At 39.5% G+C, this 22,048-nt stretch overlaps 1 protein-coding gene across 2 annotated transcripts in view; it reads right to left on the bottom strand.

Annotated features, from left to right (window-relative positions):
* NALCN (sodium leak channel, non-selective) overlaps positions 1-22,048 on the bottom strand; it is a 436,823-nt gene that overhangs the window by 294,471 nt on the left and 120,304 nt on the right. For both annotated transcript variants that reach the window (XM_075562611.1, XM_075562612.1), the window contains exons 7-8: positions 5,589-5,731; positions 5,352-5,456 (exon numbers count right to left, since the gene is read on the bottom strand). In XM_075562611.1, coding sequence (XP_075418726.1) covers positions 5,352-5,456; positions 5,589-5,731 — 248 coding nt within the window. The remainder of the gene's footprint in view (positions 1-5,351; positions 5,457-5,588; positions 5,732-22,048) is intronic.

The raw sequence follows: 22,048 nt of genomic DNA, 5'->3' as shown, positions 1-22,048 counted from the left end.
TCAGATTTATTTTGAGTGATTTGTCTGCAGCTGAACTTAACACAGGTGATTTCAGCTTATGTGTCTATCTTAAAAATGTAAAATTTCCCTCTTATAATTGACTAATATATGTACAGTCTTAAACAGTTAGGAAATGCTGAAGAGTCAAAAATATATTAACTCCACTCCCCCTAGAGACAACCACCATTATCATTTTAGAAGTAGTTTTCTCAATGTCTTATGAGATCCTTATGAAATACTTTTTTGGCAATAATATATAGTCAACAAACTTTCATCTAAAAATTATAATGTTAAATCTTGATTTTAATGCCTGACTTTATGTTCATTATTTATAACCAATAACTCATTATTCAATACCGAATGCTCATTTTTTTGTTTTTTGTTTGTAAACCCATGTAAAAATGCTTTCATAAGAATCCTTCAATATACATTTGAACACTATCCAAACTTTTACTTAGGATAAACTTTTAGAAATAAAATTTCTTGGTCAAATAGTATGTACAGCTTGTAAAACATTTTTGATCCAAATGGCCAACCATTTTCTAGAAAAGAAGTTGTGATTTGCATGTATAGGAACCAGATGGGTGAGTTTTTTTTCTACTTTGGCATAAACAACAGTGACTAGCTCTATAAGAGAGCAGAGTTTAACATGCGGCCAGGTCACAGTGGCATGCTCATTGGAGACAGGGGCTGCCATCAGGAATGATGAGCTAAACAGTCATGGTGGGTAACAGTCATGGTGAGTAACAGTCATGGTGAGTAACACTGGGGACTCTTGGAACACAGCTCTCTAGGCTCAAGTCTATGTGCCACTTCTACAACTGAGAACTTATGCAATCCTGGGAAAATAATAACTTTATAAGCCCTGTTATTTTTTTTAATCTACAGAATGGACACAAAAGTAGTATCTATAATATTATGAGGAAAAGTAAATAAGACTCCTCATAAAGACATTAACAGCACTCAATACATGTTCACTGTTTTAATAAGGTGTTTGATAATTTAGTGTGATGTTACCCATAACAGCACAAATGAATCTCCATGAGTACTCTCCTCTTTTTGCAATCACTTGGGAAGCCGTGGAGATTTCAGTTTGGGAAATTGTTTGCCACTGCTAGAGTTTTATAAAAAGCCAATTGATTTACTAAGTAACTAAAAATGCTTTGGGGATTGTTCTATTGCAGGAAAATCATCACCATCATCATCATCATCATAACCAATAATATTAAAAGAGATGAAAATGGAGAGAAAAATAATCTTGGTAACAGGGGAGCCTTTAACAGCTAGCTTAAAATTACAAGGAGAAACACACAGAGACATAGACAATGAGGCTTTAAGCGTTCATTGAATTCCATTTTCCCACAAATTTTTTTTAACTCCTCTAGTGTGTGTCTATGTGAAATCAAACTGACAATAACCCTATATGGGGCATGGAAAGACTGCACCGTAGGGCCTTCAAGGCTGTAAGCTGTATGAAAGCAGACTGCCACGTCTTTCACCCCTGCAGTGGTTGCTGGGTTTGGACCACTTATTTTTCTGGGAACAGTTAAGCATTTAGCCACTGCACTACCAGGGCTTCATATGTCTGCATTGCACATGCACACACACCCACAATGTATTTCTGTATATATATACAACACATATCTAAAGGGACTTCTAAAGGATTGTGGGAAAATTCCATTATCTTTCAAGCCCATTGTCCATGAATTTTTGAAGTTTCCTCATGTACACACACACACACACACACACACACACTCACATTTTCATAACACAGAGGAAATTCTAAAGTTTCCAGCTAGAGTTATTTGACGTTCTATGGTCTTTGGGTTCTTTCAAAATTATCACTTTTTTGGTGGGGAGCAGAAGTCTTCATTTGTTCAAGTGTCGTTACATCCAGGATCTACGTTTTAACTCAACATTACATGCCTATGCAAGGGATAATTTTGATCCTTTAGGAATTCACATTCTAGGAATGTCAATGGAACTGTGAAGCTGGGAGGCCCCCCATATCATTCCCACACTCTTCCGCCATCTGTTACAATTGGGGAATACTAATTCAGAAAACATGTATCAGAAAAAGTGCTCAATCAGAGATAATGGCAGATGCTGAGATGTAAAGCTTTGATATATCAACCACTCAATAGGGGGACATTATCTGGACCATGGCTCATATAGAAAAGTGAGGTTTCATTAATTGCTAGAAGCCTGCTGTGTGTTATGCTTAACAGAAATGCTTCCTTGCGTTTGATCTTTAAAGAAGCAGTTCTCTCCATTCTCCTTCTGGCAAAGTGAGATAAGGTCACCCCACATATACCATGCCTCTACTGGTGACTACCAACAGGCAGCAGGCATCTGGAGGGAGACAGCTAAGGAATGTGGACTTGAGAGAAATATGTAGGATATTTCTTTCTAGCTCATCGATACATTCAATCCCTGGAACAATGGTGGCATGGCAGTCTCAATTTAGATGGGCACATGGATCTTTCTGAATTGGAGGTATGGCTCTTGTCTTTGTAAGTGGGCATCTGGTTACTCATGTCTAGTAAGTATGAGGTTGAAAATTTCCCAAGTCCCGTCACTGCTCTCCAGACTCATGATTACTACTCTGAAACGCCGCACCTGCTGTTCTTTTTGTGTTTCTGCTGCGTACTGTATGATGGGGTCCTTAACACTGTCGGCACTCTATTTCTCCTGGAATTTGTTTCTGTGCTGTGGCCCTTTGTTTCTTTGCTGTAAATTTGGTGGTGATCATTCAATTGATTAAAGAAAAGGAAAAAAAAATGCTGGTTTGCTATTTTTAAAGGAACCGATCTTTTGTAACTGAATGGTCAATATTAGAGTCAATCCTATTGAAATGTCTGAAAATGCTATCCTTGTTCATCTGTACAATGTTCTTTGTACATGTACGGCTTTCTTAGGAAGTTCACAGACTAGCAGACATGAACAAGACAACATGCCTTTTAAGTGGAATGACTCATATAGAACAACTCTAGCTCTATACCAGAGAAAGGCAAGAATTGACTCCATTTCTGAATAGCCATGTGCCTTGTAACAGTCATCTTTGTTTTATTGCCCCCAAACCTGCGGTTTTATTAGAATTAAAAACTTGTGATTTAGTCTTGAAAACTATTTAACGAGAGGCCCTTGTGCCCAGAGTCCTGTCCGGGTTTACAAATGTAGCAGAATCACAGAAAATGATGCCTCTCTCTTGCATCTAGTGGCTGCTGAGGGGCTGGGAGAAGCCTGGAAGGCCCGTTGCTAGGCTACCTAAGTGGTGTTTTACCAAGAGCTGACAGCAGGAGCTGCGGTTGCTTAGCAACCAGGTCCTCAGCCCCAGAGTTTTTCTTAATGAAGGTTTTTCACAATTCTCTGCGTGATTACCATTGCCAACCATCGACGCATTCCCTCTGAATTACTGACTTCTTTCCCCTGATTAAGTACATTTGCATTAACATAATTTTGTACAACTTTGTTCTGTCTCCTCATAGGTTCCTCTCTACTGTAACTGTTGGCAGATTTGGTGATGCTTCCAAATACTTTGACCCTTGCTGTTGTTTTATACGTAAGACTAAATAAGATATAATAATTTATATATAATATATAACAGAACCATCACTTAGATGGTTTTAACGAGCTCTTGAAGACATTGAACGTATATTCTGGGCTACGTTCACAGCGTAGACGTCTATGGAAGTCTTGATGTCTACGGCAGAAAACTTTTCTTCCAGTGTTATCTTGGCCACTTACTTATAAGACAAGTAAGAATTGACTTGAACCTTTGTTATTTATCTTTGCTAAAAGAGATGAGAGAACTAGAGGCATTTGATTCCTCGAAAGCCTCGCTACATGTCTTCTGTGACATTGGGGGCATGCTGTCCCATGAGCAGACTACATGTCCGGCTGCTGAGCACAGGGTCTGCAGTTGGGAATCCACCAGGTGCTCCGAGACAGAAAGAGGAGGCTTTCTGGTCGTGGAAAGGAAAGAGTTACAGCCTCAAACACCCCAAAGGGCAATCCTACTCTGTCCTGGAGTCATGTTAAGTCGGAATTGACTTGCCAGCAGCGAGTCGGAGTTTGGATCTATGATGACATAACAAAAAATCTTTCCAGGAGTTTTCCTAGCTTACTGTAAAAATATGAATAATATCAATAGTAGTTTATCTATAATGAGCTGGCTAATGCAACTCGGTCCTTTGCAACACTATAAAGATGATGCATTAAGCTTTTTTCCCCTAAATAGTATATTTAATCATTTTTTACCATATAATTATTCAATAATTGATTTGGAAGTATCCAGAGTAAAATACTTTGTTTTTTTCACCTATATTTGCCACAGTAGAGGTGTACAAGTATTCACAGATCTATATTAATGTTCTCTGAAACTTTAATGTTAAAATCATCATTGTAATGAATTAACCAAAGTACTTCACTCTTGATTCTGCAATTTTCATATTCTCTCTCTTTTATCAAATAGCAAACACCCTCTTTTTCCTTCCTATTACAAGTGCCCCATAAAAACCAGTCCTTCCTTTTTCTATCCACCAACACACACACACACACACACACACACGATGGTGCATATAAGTTGTTCTTTTAAGTAATAACTTTTCCTTTGCTATTAGTCAGATTACAAGGCACTGACAATTTCCCAAGAGCATAGAGGTAACCACTGAATTTATTGGGACTCCTTGAACATCACAGGTGTTCATGTGTGCAAGAGAGGCCTTCTTCACAGTTTATTAGGCTGTGAATAATTAGCTGTGACGGAAAGATTTTTCCATTCCCAAGATCAAATCTTATACGTATGAGCTATATTGCCTAGATTCATGAACAAACACTCTCACATATTGGGAAATTCCACAGTTGCACTCTGTTATCAGCAAGCTCCTTGAAGATGTGTGGTAGCAATATCGAATCCAAGGTCCCCTACTCAATGTGGCTAGCAGTGCTCTTTTTATGTCAAAACCACTCATAGAGCTATTAAGTTATGGATACCCTGTCTCTGCCACCAGGAAAGTCTGATGCGGCTGTTCTGGGTTATGCACTGAACCCCTGTATTTTTAAAGAGCGCCACCAATTAGTAAGATGGCATAAGCCATTATCTGAGAGCCTCCACATGTGCTAGGCTGGTCAGGATGGAGAATGTATGTTGGTGCTTTGTTAAGCAATTGGCTAACCAACATTCACAGTTCAAAGCAACCACCTGCTCCTTGGAGAAAAAGTCGGTTCAGCTACTTTAAAGGGTGGTTCTGTTCTGTCCTGTAGGGTCGCTATCATTGGAAACCAACTCAATGGCAGTGGACTTGGTTTGGTATTGGCAGGTCTTTGAGATCATCTCAAGGCTACTGTACCTGTGTGGTGGCTGTTGAAGTGGTGCTGCTCCTCGATCCCCACATTTGTTGAAATTGCACTCTGATTTCTGCAAACGTTTCAATGATGACAGCAATAAACACATTCTGAAAGAGAGTCACAGACCAGCTTGACCGCAGCCTGGGAAGGGAAGAGGGGTCTGCAGCCAAACGACAGACAAAAGGTCTACAGAAATGGTCATAAAATATAAACTATATTTTTAAGCGCATTCGCAGTACCTTGACAAGCCAGGCCAGGAAGAAAATTAAAGTGATGAAATAGAAGTAGGAACGCCATCGGGGAAAGCTGTCAATGGCTCGATACATGAGGAACACCCAGCCTTCCTGCGAGGCAGCCTCGTAGACCGTGAAGATGCTGGTACCTGAGCACAGAGAGAAGAACAAACTCAGGTACTTCTGACTTTCAAAAGGAGAAGGCAGGTTTGTGTCCCTCTCTTTCGTTCCGGAACACAATGACTATTTATCCATGCTCCTTCACTCTGTGCTGAAAGCTCTTCCACAGGAATGAACACCATCTGACGCATTTTATTGTTCTTATTGTTTGAAGACTTTGATTAAAGTGTGTTACTTCAAGCACCTGCAATTTCAACATCTCCAGCGATAAAATAATTCTGTGTTATATCTTCAGGCTGCTAAACACATTGAGTGTTTCAGAAAAGAGAAGCAGCTTTCACAAAGTATTGGCATAATAAAGAAGATTGCACGCGTGGAAGAATGCCTCTTGGGGCTTATGCACTTTCAGAAGTGCTTGCTGCAGGTTTAATGAAAATAAATCTGAAAATTGGGTGTCATTTGAAATCACGTTTTCTTAGGGAAACAAAAACATCCTAGCCTCCAAAAATGAACATGTTGGAGCCTATCTTTGGATTTCATGGTGTTTACTTAGCAACAAAATGTAAAGTTGAAAATCATCAACTAGTATTTTGAGTTTTTTTTAAGATAATTGTATCACTGAAGGTAATTTTGATATTTCAAAGTACCGTAATAAAAGTGAACACTATGTGGACAGATGTTTGTTCATGTGGCTACAAGAACCTAAAACACTGTGTAGAAAAAAAAGAAAGAAATTATCAGACATCAGAAAGGTTTGGAAATCTATATGAGGGAAAAAGCAAAACAAATAAAAAGTAAGCAAATGAAACAAGGGTTTGCCATCTACCTACTTGTATTCAGTTCTGATTTCTGAATCCGCCATACATTTTATTATGTACCTAGAAGATGAACTGACACAAGTTCAGGTATTTCCTAAGCAATGCCTTACTATCTTCTGAATCTCATAGGCAGGGAAATTTAGACACCTGGCTTAGTACAGAAGAGAGTGAGTGGTATTTGACTAAAGGCAGATGTGTAGGAACTCAAGAACAAGTGTTTTCGTTTTCTCCATGGCACAGTGTCACGAGGAGCCAGGCCGCACAGTGGGTTGTGCAGAGAATGCACCAGCCACTCTTGGGAGAAAGAACGGACTGTTTACTCCTAGAAAGTCTTCTCTAAAGATGGAAAACCTCGGGATTCAAAGGGCCTTTTAGACTCTTTCTGATGGGGTTGCCATGCGTAGGAATCTTCTCAAAGCCAGTGAGTTTTGAGTAAGAAGGTCATATTTCTGACTAGAACCCGTGGCCACTTTTTAAAAGTCTATGTTCCAGGTAATGGAGGCAGCACAGGGTATTATCACACTACACCGACCCTGGCTCTCCAACAACCACACACCCAATGCTTTTAACATTTCCTCCTTGATTCAGAGAAATGAACGAAAGATAAAGGGACACAGTGATTTACCTGAGGTTCCATGGTTAGTAAAAAGTGAAATAAGGGTTAGAATGAAAATTCCTGACATCTAAGGCAGATGGTTTACCAGTACTATACTACAAAGACCTCTAGGCGATGGTTTCTGGGGGTTGAGTTCCTGAACAATCTATCACTGATTTTCTACATGACCTTGGACAAGCTTCTTCATATTATTCTTTCTGTATTTGTCAAAATAGATATTCCCACCTCTGCTTTGTGTGTTTTGAAAGAAAGCTTTGTAGGATATTTCTATCATCTGTGGCATATGGGAAATATGAACTAGTAAATGTTGAATTTTGGAGACAGTATGTTATGTACCATGTAGGAACTTGTTACAGATTTCTGTGTTAATTTGAATGCTCCCAATTATTATCTGAGAGCCCTTAGCAAATTACTTAACCTTTACCCATTTTAGCTTTCCCGATTAAGATGGTACATGATAAACATACCACATATTGTGGGAATAAGTGGCTTAATTTTTGTTAAAATTTTGGCCTATACTGAGTATTTTATATATAAACTATTATTATAATTGCTATAAAATGGAACTAATTATCCAGTACTATTGTGTGAGAAGACATATAGAAGACCATCAGAAGTATAGTATTAAATGAAAAGCTTTTAATGAAACAAATATATGTTGTTATTCATATTGCTATACTAGTATTGTCCTACTCAAATTCTTCTACTAATTTATCTATTACTATAAATGAGTTAACTATTAGATATAGCCCCTTACACTCATATGTCGGGGTGGGGTCAAGCAGAAAGTATTTCTACTAGGGTTCTAAATAATCCATGTATGGGTTTATTCCAAAGAAACCATGTGTAAACCTAGTGTCTGATCAGTGAATGGCGGCAAGGTGGTTCTCTCAGCCATCTCTAGTCTTACTTTTATTCGGATAATTTCAAACGCAGTTGCTACTGATGGTATCTGCTGGGCCAGTTACAGTTAAGGCAACAGGTCAGCTCAGAGGGTTGGGGTGGCTATTTTTGGAGATCTCAGAGTGGTAAGATCGAAGAGAAAAAAATATGACATCTTCAAGCATTTTGTCTTGCTGGGATGCACAAACAATGCTCATGGAAGCAGCAGTTAAGAGATCAAAAGGTGCATTACATTGGTCAAGTTTGCTGCATAATGCTTTTCAAAGGTGTTGAAAGCTAAAGTGTTACTTTGAGGACTAAGGTGTGTCTAATCCAAACCATGGTGTTTTATATTGCTTCATACGCACGTGAAACTTGGACATTGAATAGGAAGACTGAAGAAGAATTGATGTATTTGCATTGTGGTGCTGGAGACGAAAATTGAAAGAACCATGGATTATTAAAAGGACAAACAAATCTGTCTTGGAAGAAGTACAGCCAGAATGGTCCTTAGAGGTAAGAATGGTGAGACTTCTCTCATGGACGGTAGACATGCTTCCAGGAGAGCCGAGCTCGTGGAGGACATCATGCTTGGTAAAGTAGAGGGGCAGCCCCAAAGAGGAAGACCACCAAGGACACCGTGGCTGTAGCAATGGGCTCAAGCACAGGAACAATTGTGAGGATGACGCAGGGCCATCCAGTGCTTCCTTCCATTATGCACAGTGTCGGTGTGAGTCAGACCCAACTCACGGGCCCTGAGCAACAACAACACAGCGGTACTCATGAAAGGATGTCTCCAAGGTCATAGAGTAACCATGAAGGGTCTTTCGGAAGTTTTTAGAAAAGAGAAAACTGTGCTGTTGAAAAAAAAGGCCAAGAAGGCGGAGCCAAGGAATTCTTCTCAATCATGGTAACACACCTGCTCGTTCGTCCAGGGTGACAAGGGATGTATTACCAGAATTCTTCGGAAAACTTACCTCATCCACTTACAGCCCTTACCTTGCATCTTCAAACTGCTTTTTATTCCTCCAATCAAACAACAGTTAGAGGAGTCAGATTTGCCTCCTTCGAAGACTCAAATACCCTAGCTACTATTTTTCCATGGTAGAAAAGACTGGGGAATTCTTCTGGAATAGGATAGAGACGTGGAAACAGTGTTTTCAGAAGTGTATCCATGTAGCTTCACCCTTGGTGTTCTGGTTCCCTGAAGGTTTCTATGATATTGTTACATACTTGTTAATTTATCCTTTTATTATAATTAAGCAGACATTTACAACTAGAAGATTTGTGTGGACACAAGTCCAAAGTCAGAAGGGGCTTAGTAAAGAAGGTTGATTTCTTCTTAGAGCCTGTGTGTGCAGGCAACTGAATCAGATCATCTGGGACCCTCAGTGGACACAGGACAGCTGCACCACAAAGAGAGATGGGGAGTCTTGAAATAAAATCCTAGAGGAAGAATAAAAGCCTATTCCTATTCCATGAGTGTCTCTTACGTGCTTGTTTGTGCTAAGTACTTCATATGAAATATAACCTCATACATGTATTGCCTTTCATTGTAGAAGTTACATAATGAGAATTGATAAGCCATTGCTGGAACAACTGGATTGTCTAAAACGTATTTAGTTTCTCATTAGGTTGGTAGATAGTTAGGGGGGGAAAGGGTATCATTATCAACAACATTCTATTGAAAAGTAAAATCGATAAAAATGCCCAGAAGTAAACAATTAAACTGAATTCTTTAGGTTTCAAGTCTTAAATTTTCTTTATATCTTTACCATGTTATGCATATATTTTCTCCTGCTTGAAACTGGATTTTTAAAAAAGACATTATTTCCTCCAATAATTCTGAATTTAGAGTTACTTTTCATTCGGATCTAATATGGTCATGTTGTTGGAGGAAACCCTCTTCAAACAAAATTTATGAAAATATAGAAGAGACTTGCGAGCCAGATTTCTGGACATCCAGGAAGAACCAAAAACCCTACCTATTTGACTCTGGAGTTTCTGATGGAAGCATCATCACAAAGAACTACCCGCCGCCCAGCAAAAGCTGTGGATTCTGCCCAGACAGGATGCCTGGGGAGCTGTCCTTCCCCCAGTGCTCCCGGACTCTGCGGAGAAGGGTGAGGCGTGAGCTTATGAATTGTCTCCTCATCCAGCCCTAACTAACACCATGGAGCGCACGAGAACTGGTACTTGGTAGAGAGGATGAGTCTGCGTTGAGGAGGGTCCACTTGTTCCCACACCATAGGGTTCAGAGGGTCACAGCACACTCATTGCCTTCCAGGCCAGATAGGGGAGACCCAAATCACGTGTAGGCTGACTATCAATGCTCAGCTGGAACTCTGGGGACTGGTTTGTGGCAATAGTTCCCCAGATTACCTGGCAGGGGCAAGCCAGTCCTGGAGGAGGGCAACATTAGGTGAACCTGCATTTGGTGGGGGGGCCGGAGAGGGGTTGGCACCCAAGAGTTGGAACTTCCGCTTTCCACAGACTCAGGGTTCAAAGCTGCATGTCTATTGGCTCCAACCAAAGGAGAGTGATTTAAAAGCGGCCCTTGGCCCTCCTCTGATATACAGTCTCAGTGCATACAGGAGGGCAAGGGGCAGTGTCTTCCATATTCTCTTCGCTCCCCTTTCATCTTGGCTGTATTGATTATTGACCTGCCCTCCTTGAAAACTCAAGAGCTGATCTCGAAATCAGGATCTTGATAGGGGCAGTATGTAATCATTTTATTCTACTCAAGATAGACTAATGCCAACATATCCGACTACCCTTGACTCTTCAGGATTTACAACTACATTTGAGAAACATATCAGAACAAAAAGAAGAAAAATGAATGGCAGAGAAAACAGTTGAAGAAGTATTCATCAAGAACATCTATAACATTATGACAGAGCAGAAAGCATCCAATAGTCTCAGAGAAATTTACACAGAATTGATCCCCAAGGAAAATCACCACATTCTTAGAGTCAAACTTTATATCATCGAAGTAAAGGAAAGAATGCTGAGACCAACCCGTGAAAATAGAATAATAATCTATAAAGGTGAGCCAAGGTAGGAAGAACGCCTTGGTATTTGCACAATGATAGCTAAGTGGCCTGGTGGATTAGAATTGAGAACCCAGAAATATAACCAAATACCTATAGGCATCTGATTGATCATGAAGGACTAAAACACATTAAGGCGGGAAGAGATAGACTTTTCAAAACATAAGACTAGAAAAGTGGATCTCCACCTGAAAAAGAGTGAATAGGATTTGTAATTTACACCATGTACAAAAATGAACTCAAGATGAATTAAATATTTCAACATAAACCACAGAACCAGAAGGTTAATCAATAAAAAATAAGGGAAACCTTCAGGGCATTAATACAAGGCATAAGTATACCACCACCATAATGAAGAAGGCCTACACGGAAGAGGACAAATAGAGAACTTGAACCTGCTAGAAAGAAATATGACATTTATGAACATCAGCAGACTTCATAAAAAGAATAAAAAGAGAATCACATATATTTGGGAATGATATATGAAATAAAAGGCCAATTTAAAAATCTATAGAAAACTATAACACCTCAGTAAGAAAAACACCAATAACCCAGTTACAAAATGGGAAGAAGACATGGGAAGACAATTTAGTAAAGATGATGTGCAGGCAGCTAGGATCATATGAAGAAATACATTCATTAGCTTTAAAAGCAATACAAATTAAAACACTGATGAGATAGCATTTCACATCTATGCTCTGAGGAAAAAATTGTAAAAAGAGAAAGTAATAAACGCTGGAGATGATGTGGAGAGATTGAAATACTCCTATATTGCTGGTAGGATTAGCGAATTGTACAGGCACTATTGTGCGTCCTTAAACAAATGCCAATATAAATGCCATATGATCCTGCCATCTCTCTACTGGTATACACCCTATAGGAATAAAGAACAAAACACAAACAGGTATGTGCACACATCATTTTTGTAATAGAAAAAATATGAAAACAGTCAAAAACCCCGTTTGTGGAGACATGGATAAATAAACTCTAGAACACACACAAAATAGACTATTGTGCATCCTTAAAGAACAACGATGACTCTGTGAAGCACCTCATGTTATGGGCAAAATTGGAGGACATTGGGCTCAGTGAAGTTAGTTTACTTCATAAAGGTAAGGAATTGCTGCACCAGTACTATAAAGGGGGTAAAAACCGAGAAGACACCTGGTTTTCACCCCGAAGGAAATGATTTGAAGACTGACCAGGTCAGGGGCAAGAGGGGCCATGGAGGTCAGAGGAGAGAGAAAAGCCAAGATGCGGGAAGATGAGGGAAAGGTTGGGTAGTAAGAATAAATAAATAGTGTCATTATTTTCCCTAAGGGATTATGATTTTTAAATTGTAGCATGATAGGGAATTCATAGAAGATGAGTTTTAAGATAAAGACACGGAATAGACCATACTTAAACAAAAACCAAAATGCCAACAAAAACAGAAGAGATTTCTTTTAGTAATGATTTATATGTACCAAAAATTTACACCATTTTTGCTTTTGTGAACTGAATATGAAAGACAATTTTAGCACAGTAATGCATGTCATTTATGCCCCTTATTTTCCTTCAAATTAGTTGAACTAACAGAAAGTGGTTATAGAAAACCATTATGAATTACCTTTAAATAACTTTGAAAATTGACCATTTTCAGGTAAAATATGAGGGTTGTCAATACAAGATTAAATTTCGAGAAGAATATTAGAAATTATCTTCCCTTTGCCTGCCCAGATTCTTCTTTATTATATCTACAGGGCAGATGCTATTTGGAATTACGTTTTAAAAAATAGCACATTCAGCATGTAATCCCAGAGCTTTCCTTCATTTTTCCTAGTTCTATATGGAACAAAGGACAGACGTGGGAACCTACAGAGTACCCCAAAGGGTAGGGCTTGTGACTGCATGGAGTTGCAACATTTGTAAAACCATAACAAGAAATATCACAACAAAATGTTGGCAATTCGGGGAGGTGGGTAACATATGGGGGTTCGGAAGCCTGGGACGTATAATAGCATCAGACAAAGGAGTGCGCTGGGGTGTGCCAATACAAAGGAATCAGCTAGTAGCTAGTACAGCAGAGGGAAGCGCCATGGTGCCCACGGGGAGGACAGGGCACGCACAATAACGCCGAACAGCTACAAGTTCTATTTCAGGGCTGTCTACTGCCCAGAGAAAAATGATGGTCCTTGAGTGGTGTAAATGATTCACATGCTTGGTTGCTAGCTGAATGGTCTGTGCATCGAGTCCTTCCAGAAATGCCTCAGAAGAAAAACAATGCAATGAAAACCCTCTGGCGTGTACTTCTCTGATGCACACGGGTGACGCCCATGCTGCAAATGATGCTAGGTAAGTGGGCTTGGATGGTGATAGTATCAGCTGCTAGGTTGGTATAACCTAAAGTTAAAATTCAGTATGAAATTACCCAGACAATAATTGCCTGACTTTATAAATGTTTTACTGATTATTACAATTCATTAAAATATGTAGGGCTATATACATTTTAAAGTTTGTACTACAATTAAATAAAACTCTCTTTATTTGATTTAACATGGCAAATTTCCAGAAAATATTGTATCGATAAATGCAAAGGGTTTTCTCTAGATACACTCCAGCATGGATTTTAACCTATTTTAATGAGGAACATCCATATGTCAGTGAAAGGACCAACTTTAAAAACAAAGGATGGTTTTACAATATCATCTGAGGTTCTATCATTAAGGCACTCTATGTAAAAGGTTGGAGGGAATAAATGTGTTCTTTAAAGAGAGAAGGATGACATGTGCTCCCAGTATCTCCACTGCGCTTCCCACCAGACTGTGTTTGCAAGATAAGCACTTGCCTTGGACCCTTCTACATGGCCGCCTAGGATGGCAAACAGGAGAGGATACTGATGTACAGCACAGCAAGAGGGTCATGTTCATATGTTTCATTATCTTGATGATGGTCTAGACAACTCTATAAATAATAGCAAACTGAAATCCTAGATTTCCATAACTACCCATGGAACCACACGACAATAGCAACGGTATATAATTCTGAGAGTGAAAATAGTCTATTGTGAAATAATTTGAGATGTTTGATTTTGCAATGTAGGCTTGAAATAATTTAATTAGAACAAGTAAGTCCATGTTAGATGTTTACTTATATTTTACTGACTTTGTGGATTATAACAAAATATTTAGAAAATAATAAAATATATAATTGTAGAACACTTCATTTTGCTCATGCAAACCTGTGCAGACAAAAGAGGCCATGGGAATACTGAATGTCTAGAAATCAGGAAAGGTATGCATTTCATTGGTGTAATTTAATCACACTTACTCATTCTAAATATTGAGAAAAGAGTCTGAGAAGAGGATTAGAGGATGTCTTAACACCCTGCACTATGCAGATTACACACTTTGCTTGCTGAAAGCAAGGAGGAATTGAAGAACTTACCGATGAAAACCAAAGACTGAAGCCGTTAGTATGAATTTCAGACTGTAAAAAATAAAACAAACAAACAAAAACTCCAAAGATTTTTCACAACTGGCCCAAAAGACATCATCATGATAAATGGAGAGAAGGTTGAAATAGTCAAATACTTCATTTTACCTGGATTCATAATCAACATTCCATCAAAACGCAAATGAGCTGCACAAGAGCCTCTTTAAAGTGTAACTACAGGGAGATGTCACTTTGAAGACTAAGGCACACCTGGTTCAACTCATGGTGGTTTTAGTCATGTCATATGCATGGGAAAGCTGGATAAGGAACAGAGAAGCCCAGAGAACACTGGATGCACTTGAATTATGGCAAGGGATAATGAAACACTGGGACCTTCCAGACGAACAAGCAAACGTGTCCTGGAAGAAGTACAGCCACACTGTGAGCCCTTTTCTCGCATAGTTTGGACGTGTTGTCAGGAGAGACCAGACCCAGAAAAAGGATATCAAGCTTGGTAAAGCAGACGGTCAGCAAAGCAGAGGCAGGCCCTCAAGGCGATGGACTGACCTAGTGGCTGCACTAATGGAATCAAACACAACAACCATCTTGATGATGGCCATGTGCCAGGCAGTGTTCCCTTCTGGCTGTAGGCTTGTAGCTAGGGTTGCTTTGAGTCAGAACCAAGAACACCACATAGTTGATACGCACATCACTTCATCCCGCTCTCTATACAGTAGCCTCTCAGGGGTCTGACATCACTGGCATTTGCCATGTACCGAGTCATGACTGTATGCAAACACCTAACAACCCCAACACTAAGTGATTCTTACAGGTTGAATTGTTTCCCTGCATGGAAACATTCCATTCTCTTTCCATTGCATTTTTCCCATGAACTTTTTGAAGTGTTCTCATGTGTTGAAATCATAAGCTCCAGTGCCTGTGAGTGTGTACTTGTTTGGAAGAGAGGGTATTTAGAGGTCTTCTTAGTTAACATAATGTCATATTGGAAGAGGGAGGCTTTACTTCAACATTACCATGTCCTTAGAAAAAGCAGAAGCGAGGCACTGAGGGAAGTGGTCATGTGAACACAGATGCAGAGTGAAGTCATCATGTGTCCATATGCCAAGGAACTCCGAGGGTGGTAAGCAACCACAAGAAACTAGAGAGGGGCAAGAAAACCTTCCTGTACAATCTTCAGAGAGAGACTATGACTGCCTACGCCTTGATGTAATACTTTTAATAGAGACAAATTTCTATTGCTCTAAGATACTCAGTTTGTAGTATTTTTTATGACAGGCCTATGAAACAAGCATAGTACACAAGACCCCTCTCTCAACAGTATTCTTCGACCTCCAGATTGAGAATTCCTAACAGCACCAAAAAGTTTCCATATGAAACCACTCATTCCGTCCTGTTAGTCAGTGGTAGCCCTCTTGGACTTTAAGTCCTCCACTGATAGGGACTATACCACCACCTACCTATCTCGAATCTATCCCGAGTCGAACAAGAGCCCTTCCAGGCCTTGCAAAGCCATTCCAATGACAGGTGACTGCATAATTAGCTCCCATGACACCTCAGGGCCAGTCACCCTTCATCCCATTATGGTCTCTTGTTTTCTTATCTGATCCTCTTGTTTCTCCAACATGTGGTGTGTGTGTGTGTGTGTGTGTGTGTGTGTGCGCGTGTGTGTGTACGCGTGAGTACAAGAGAATGAGATCCATGTACATGATTGCCTTCCTTTCCATCCTGAGAACAGATTTCTACAGAATACTAAAATTGTCCCATCTCTTCCTCCAATTGACTTTGACTCTTCTCAGGGAAAGGTTAACTGACTTTTGACGCTATAGGGGGAAAAAACCTGGTCTTTCCTTCACAACTCCATGGGCATAGTTGTGATGTATCAGTGCCTCTTATAGATTTTGAAGAGTAGATTTAACTGTGGAAATATATAATCCCAGACATAAACATCTAGCTGCTCTTCTCAAATATACTTGAAAGAACTAAATATTCAATCTTGAAAGATAACCAAATGAGAGAATATTTGTAAAGAGCTAGATCATTGGAGTGCTCCATTATCAGAAATATGAAGGAAAGTCAAAATATATTGCTACAAAATAATATAAACCTTCATTAAGCAAAAAATAGAATGAATTGAACCTATTGTTTCCCAACATTCCCTCCATCCAGGACCAGGAATTCTGCACTTCCCTATTTCCAGGAGGTCAAAACAGAGGTTTTGGTATCTTTAAGGGACTCAATTTACATTCTTTTGAAATGTTCTTTGGGTTGGGTAAACATGGTAAGGTTTCCCAATGACATCTTTATGACAGTCCTGGGTAGCCTTAAAGAATGAGCTGGTACATTGTCACAATAGGAAAATGAGAAAAAAAATTTTGGCACAACTTTCCTGAACTTTTCTCATGAATGTAGTTTTCTATTTGCTTAAGTATGTTTTTTCCTAATAAGCCCTTGCTGTAGTTTTGTGTCCTATGAGAAATCTGTGAATATTGACTCTTGAGAATTCCTTATAGCAATGATCATGATCTTCTGCATGGGCCTTTCTGACTTGAGTGCATGGCCTCGCACATGCCATTGGATACGACACGTTTGCCTGAATCTTCTTTTGGATGGGGGGAAGGCACCCTAAAGAGACTAAACGAATGGACTATTTGGAGGAGTAGGTGTAGTCTGATCACAGATCACAGAGACATGGGTAGGCACGTTTTTGTTGGTAATAGACCCAGGTTTGTGTGAGCTGGAATCCCCGCCGCGATCCCCTGCCTTACGTTTGTACAACTGTTCAAGATGGCCAGGGCAGTCCTTTAGTTTGGCTTACATTTGTTTTGTTAAACTTGCATACATACACTTGACTCATTCTCCAACTAAATTATATTTTTCATCTTTTAATCTCTACAAGCTAATATTCCAACTCTATATCAGAATCAGTAGACAAAAATACCTTTGTCAAATTTAATACTGAGTTATCTCAAACCCAAACCAAATCACATTGTATTCGAACCAATTCGGACTCATAGAGACCCTATGTTGGATTTCTGAGACTATAAATCTTTAGGACAGCAGACAGCCTCATGCGTATTCAACGAGAGGTTGGTGGTCTGAACTTCTGACCTTGTGATTAGCAGCCCAATGACTAAAAGTCCCCCCTACCCCCACAAAGTAAGTTGAGCTGTCCATTTGAATTTATTTTGAATTTATCATGATTTCATGCTGAAATGTCAATGTGAAAGTAGTAGCCCATTAAGTGCATCGACCATCTGAACCAGGGCTCCTCACGGCGGATCATCTTGACCCTGCACTCACAGACGCACTCACTCTATCAGACAGGGTAGGACTGATCCTGTGGGCTTTCCAGACTGGAACTCTTGTGAGATTAAAAAGCTTCATCTTTCTCGCACGGAGTGGCTGGTGGTTTGAACTGCCGACTTTGTGATTAGGAATCCAAAACATACCTACTATGCTACCAAGGCTCCTTCAATCTGGACCTGTGTGGTTGGATAGTTTCTTTTGGAGGGGGACTTCCCTGGATAACACAGGATATTTAGCAGCATCCCTGACCTTTACCCATTAGATTCTAGAAACACTTCCAGTTTCCAACTAGTGACCAACAGAACTATCTCCAAACATTGCCAAACTGCACCCGAGAAAACCACAACTCTACACTGATGGCTTTCTGAGTTTGTAGCTTTTGGCCTCCAGTGCTGAGCTCAAGACCTAGTGCCTAGTTTGTATAAAAAGTTTTTTGAACTGATTGATATTGCTTCACTTGGCCTAAAGGAAAATGGAAAAGTTGTGAGACTTATTAAATGTTCTTTTTAGTTTATAAACTGTTTTGAGACTAAACAATTTTAGTCTGAAGGAGATCTCTGAAAATAATTTTTTAAAATATATTTACACAAAACTACCTGCAATTGAATTCTCCCTTTTACTCAGTTTTAAAGATTGTTGAGGGCAATAGCCTAGGTCTGAAGAAATCATTTGTTTACCTAAAGTATTTGCCATACTATACATAGTTCAATAGCAGCATGACATTAATATTTATCAGCGTTGTCCTACACCGACTACAAATTGGAAGGAAAATCTTATTTGTTTAATTTTTGGCTTCTTGAAACATTATAAAATGATTACTTCAACACACTGCTACTTCACATCATGGAGGGGTATCTTTGTTTGTAGAAGGAGACATTATTAGTCTATTCATCCAAACTTTGAAAGAAAATTCATATTTTTTGAATGAAATAAATGGCACAATATATCTTCTGCCAGAATTACAGCACTATATTCTGTGTTATTACAAGACACACCAAAAGCATGAATTTTTGCAAACATTTTAGGTCATGTCTAAAGCAAGACTAGGCAGTCAATCTATGTTTATTAAAACCCACAGAATAAAAAAAGACTCATTCGCCCACTGCAGGGACTCAGTGCTCTTGGAGGCAGTAGCTAAGAGATCAAATGTTGTAATGTATTGGGCAAATCTGCAGCACAAGACCTCTTTAAAGCGTTACATTGCAAGTATGGCACTTTGAGAACTAAGGGGTGCCCGGCCAGGCCACGGTCTTTTCAACTGCTGTGTATGCATGTGCCAGCTGGGCACAGAAAAAGAAGGCAGAAGAAGAATTGATGTCTTTGAACTGTGGTGCGGAAAGTACCATGGACGGCTAGAAGAACAAATTTATCTTGGAACAAATCCAGCTAGATGCTCCGTAGAAAAGGACACCCACCCCCCACTTTGAATATGTTGGTAGGAGAGAACAGCCTCTGGAAAAGAACATTATGCTTGGTAAAGTTCAAGGGCAACCAAAAGGAGGAGGGCCCTCAAGGAGACGGAAAGACACCGTGAGTGCAGCCATGGGCTCAAACCCAACAACCACGTTGAGGCGGACACAGGCCCACACCGTGGTTTGTCCCCCTGTCCAGAGCCTTGCTAGGAGCTGAAACTGACTCCCCAGCCCCTATCAACAACATGATCTCCAGTTCTGTCTCGGAATCAATAGCATTAAATAGAAACTTCCTACACAGTTTATAAAACAGGTAGGGTGTTTAATAAACCATATGACCACATGGATGGCTCTTTAGTTCAACTATAACATTGTGTCACAACATCTGTACTGAAATTTTTTTTACATATTTAAATGTCTTTCTGTGAACTCTCATTTCTTTCATCTTCTGGTAATATCCCCAACTAATATACATAGCTCTTGAAGTACACGTTGAAATGTATTGTAGTCAATTGTCAGTTGTGGAATTTATTGAAACATGAATAACATTCCTTGCCACTAAATTGCTCTCATACACAGCAATATTTATGTCTTGTATGAGCTGATTGTTAAATCCTGAAATTGGGTCTTAATGATAATGCAATCAGCCAATTAGTGGTTGCCATAAAGTAATTTTATATGCAAACAATGTAAAATTGACCAATCTTTACATGGACATCTGAATTAGATATAATGGACATTTGTTACAAAGTTGAATATCCCGGTGTTTATGAACTATAAATAAGGGAAACAGACCAGCATTTTAAAATCTTTTGAATGGTATGTTTATTGGTAAATGTGTCTTCTCCACAGGATGTCTCTCAGGGAGTGAGCAGAAAGAGAGTGTGTGTGTGTGTCTTCTGCCTCTAGGGGGGAATATAGGAGTTCCCAGAATCCTCAGGAGAAGGGCATGCCCACACAGAGGCCTCATTGGGTATGTACGACCTGATTCACAGGCTAGATTCCAGCACTTCACTCTGATTTCTCAAATGACACCAGATTATGTAACTTGAAGAAGATACATGGAGAGAGGCTGATGGAGCCAGACAAGTCACGTGGACACCTGTCAGTGCAGAGATCCTTACAATGCCACTGGATCCACAAGACTTCCCACCCACTGGCCTGTGATCTTCCTGCATTTGGCATCATTGCATGTGTTTCATGAGGCTGAAGAGGACTTTGTTGATTGGTATCAGACATATGGGCTAATATCAGACTTATGGACCTGATCTGAACTGGGCTGGGATGTTTCCTCAATGTATAATTGCTCTTTATATAAAGCTCTTTCTTATACACATGAGTGTTCATGAACTTATTTCTCTAGTCAACCCGGACTAACACATAGCGTTTCTGTGATTTGAAATTGGTTTGATGGTAATGAAGTTAGCAAATAATGCCAATGACTCGGAATCAACTCCATAGCACCCAACACCTCTGTAGTAAGGTGCTCAACTGCTAATCAAAAGGTCAGTTATTCGAAGCCATCAGCTGTTCTGTGGGGGAAAGGTGAAGCAGCCTGCCTTCACAAAGATTTACAGCCTTGGAACGCAATGGGACAGCTCTTCTCTGTTGTAGAGAGTTGTTATGAGTTAGAATTGACTTGAAGGCAATGACTTTGTTTGTTGTGCATGGTAACTATAATAAATGCAAACATTGGTAAATTAAAAAGGAAGAGAGAAACTTAATTCATGCATTCAAATTGTAGTGTTTGTCCAAAGTATGGGACCTATTGTGTATTGCCACAAGAGTAAACCAATCAATCATGGGATAAAGACAACCATGTGGCAACAACCATGCTTCAGAAGCTAGGAAGTGATATTTAAGTTCACTGAATTTAGCTACATCTCCAAGAAAGACAAATAGCTAGGGAAGGATTACTCTGTTTGGGAAAGTCGAGGGTCAGTGAAAACGAGAGAAGCCCTCCACTAGTACATAACAGTGGATTCAAACGTAACAGACATCATGAAGATGGCCCGTGTCCAGCTCTCCTTGAGCAGGAGTCAACTTGGCAGCATGTAACAACAACGTAGACCCTGAGTTACATCATTCTCTTAAATGTGGTAAATATACTTGCTATGACCTTTATAGATTGATATCATATTTCAAGCCCAAATTATTCAAGTTTCAAGGGGCACAAAGATTTTGTTTTTATCATCACTACAAATGTTTTCATGTTAGACACATTCTCACAGTTCATGTACATACCTCATGCTTTTATTCACTATATTATGGCCTAGAATTCTTCACTACCTCACACTTTAAAAAGTGTTAACGGATTTGCCTGATGCAATAAAATACAACAGTGATCTCTTGTCCTCTTTCCCCTGGACCTTTGATTTTGGAGGGTGTACTAATAAGCAATTATAGTGTGGCACACATCATTACTTATTTTATTTATGAAATAGATCATTTTAAAAGTCATTTTATTGGGTCTCATACAACTCTTATCACAATCCACACATATATCAATTGTGTAAAGCACACTTATGCATTCATTGCCCTCATCATTCTCAAAACTGGCTTTCTGCTTGGCTTCCTGGGATTAGCTCCTCTTTTTTTTTTAAAGTGTGCCCACATTTTAAAGGTTAAAGCTTATTTGCTTATCAGCTCTTTCCAGCTCTAGATTATAGGCTTCAGAAAACATTCATTTAGTGTTTTCCACTTATAAATGATGATTAGAGGATGTAACAGAGCAGAGAGAAGGTCGGGGAAAGAAGCTGGTGATCATTTTCAAGAGAAAGAATGCATGGAATAAAAGGGGGTGTTGGAGAATGATAAAATCAGTCGT

This window comes from Tenrec ecaudatus, chromosome 11 (genome assembly GCF_050624435.1).
Source record: "Tenrec ecaudatus isolate mTenEca1 chromosome 11, mTenEca1.hap1, whole genome shotgun sequence".
NCBI lineage: Eukaryota > Metazoa > Chordata > Mammalia > Afrosoricida > Tenrecidae > Tenrec > Tenrec ecaudatus.
Note: the sequence above shows the minus strand (reverse complement) of the source record. Positions and strands in the feature narration are given on the sequence as shown.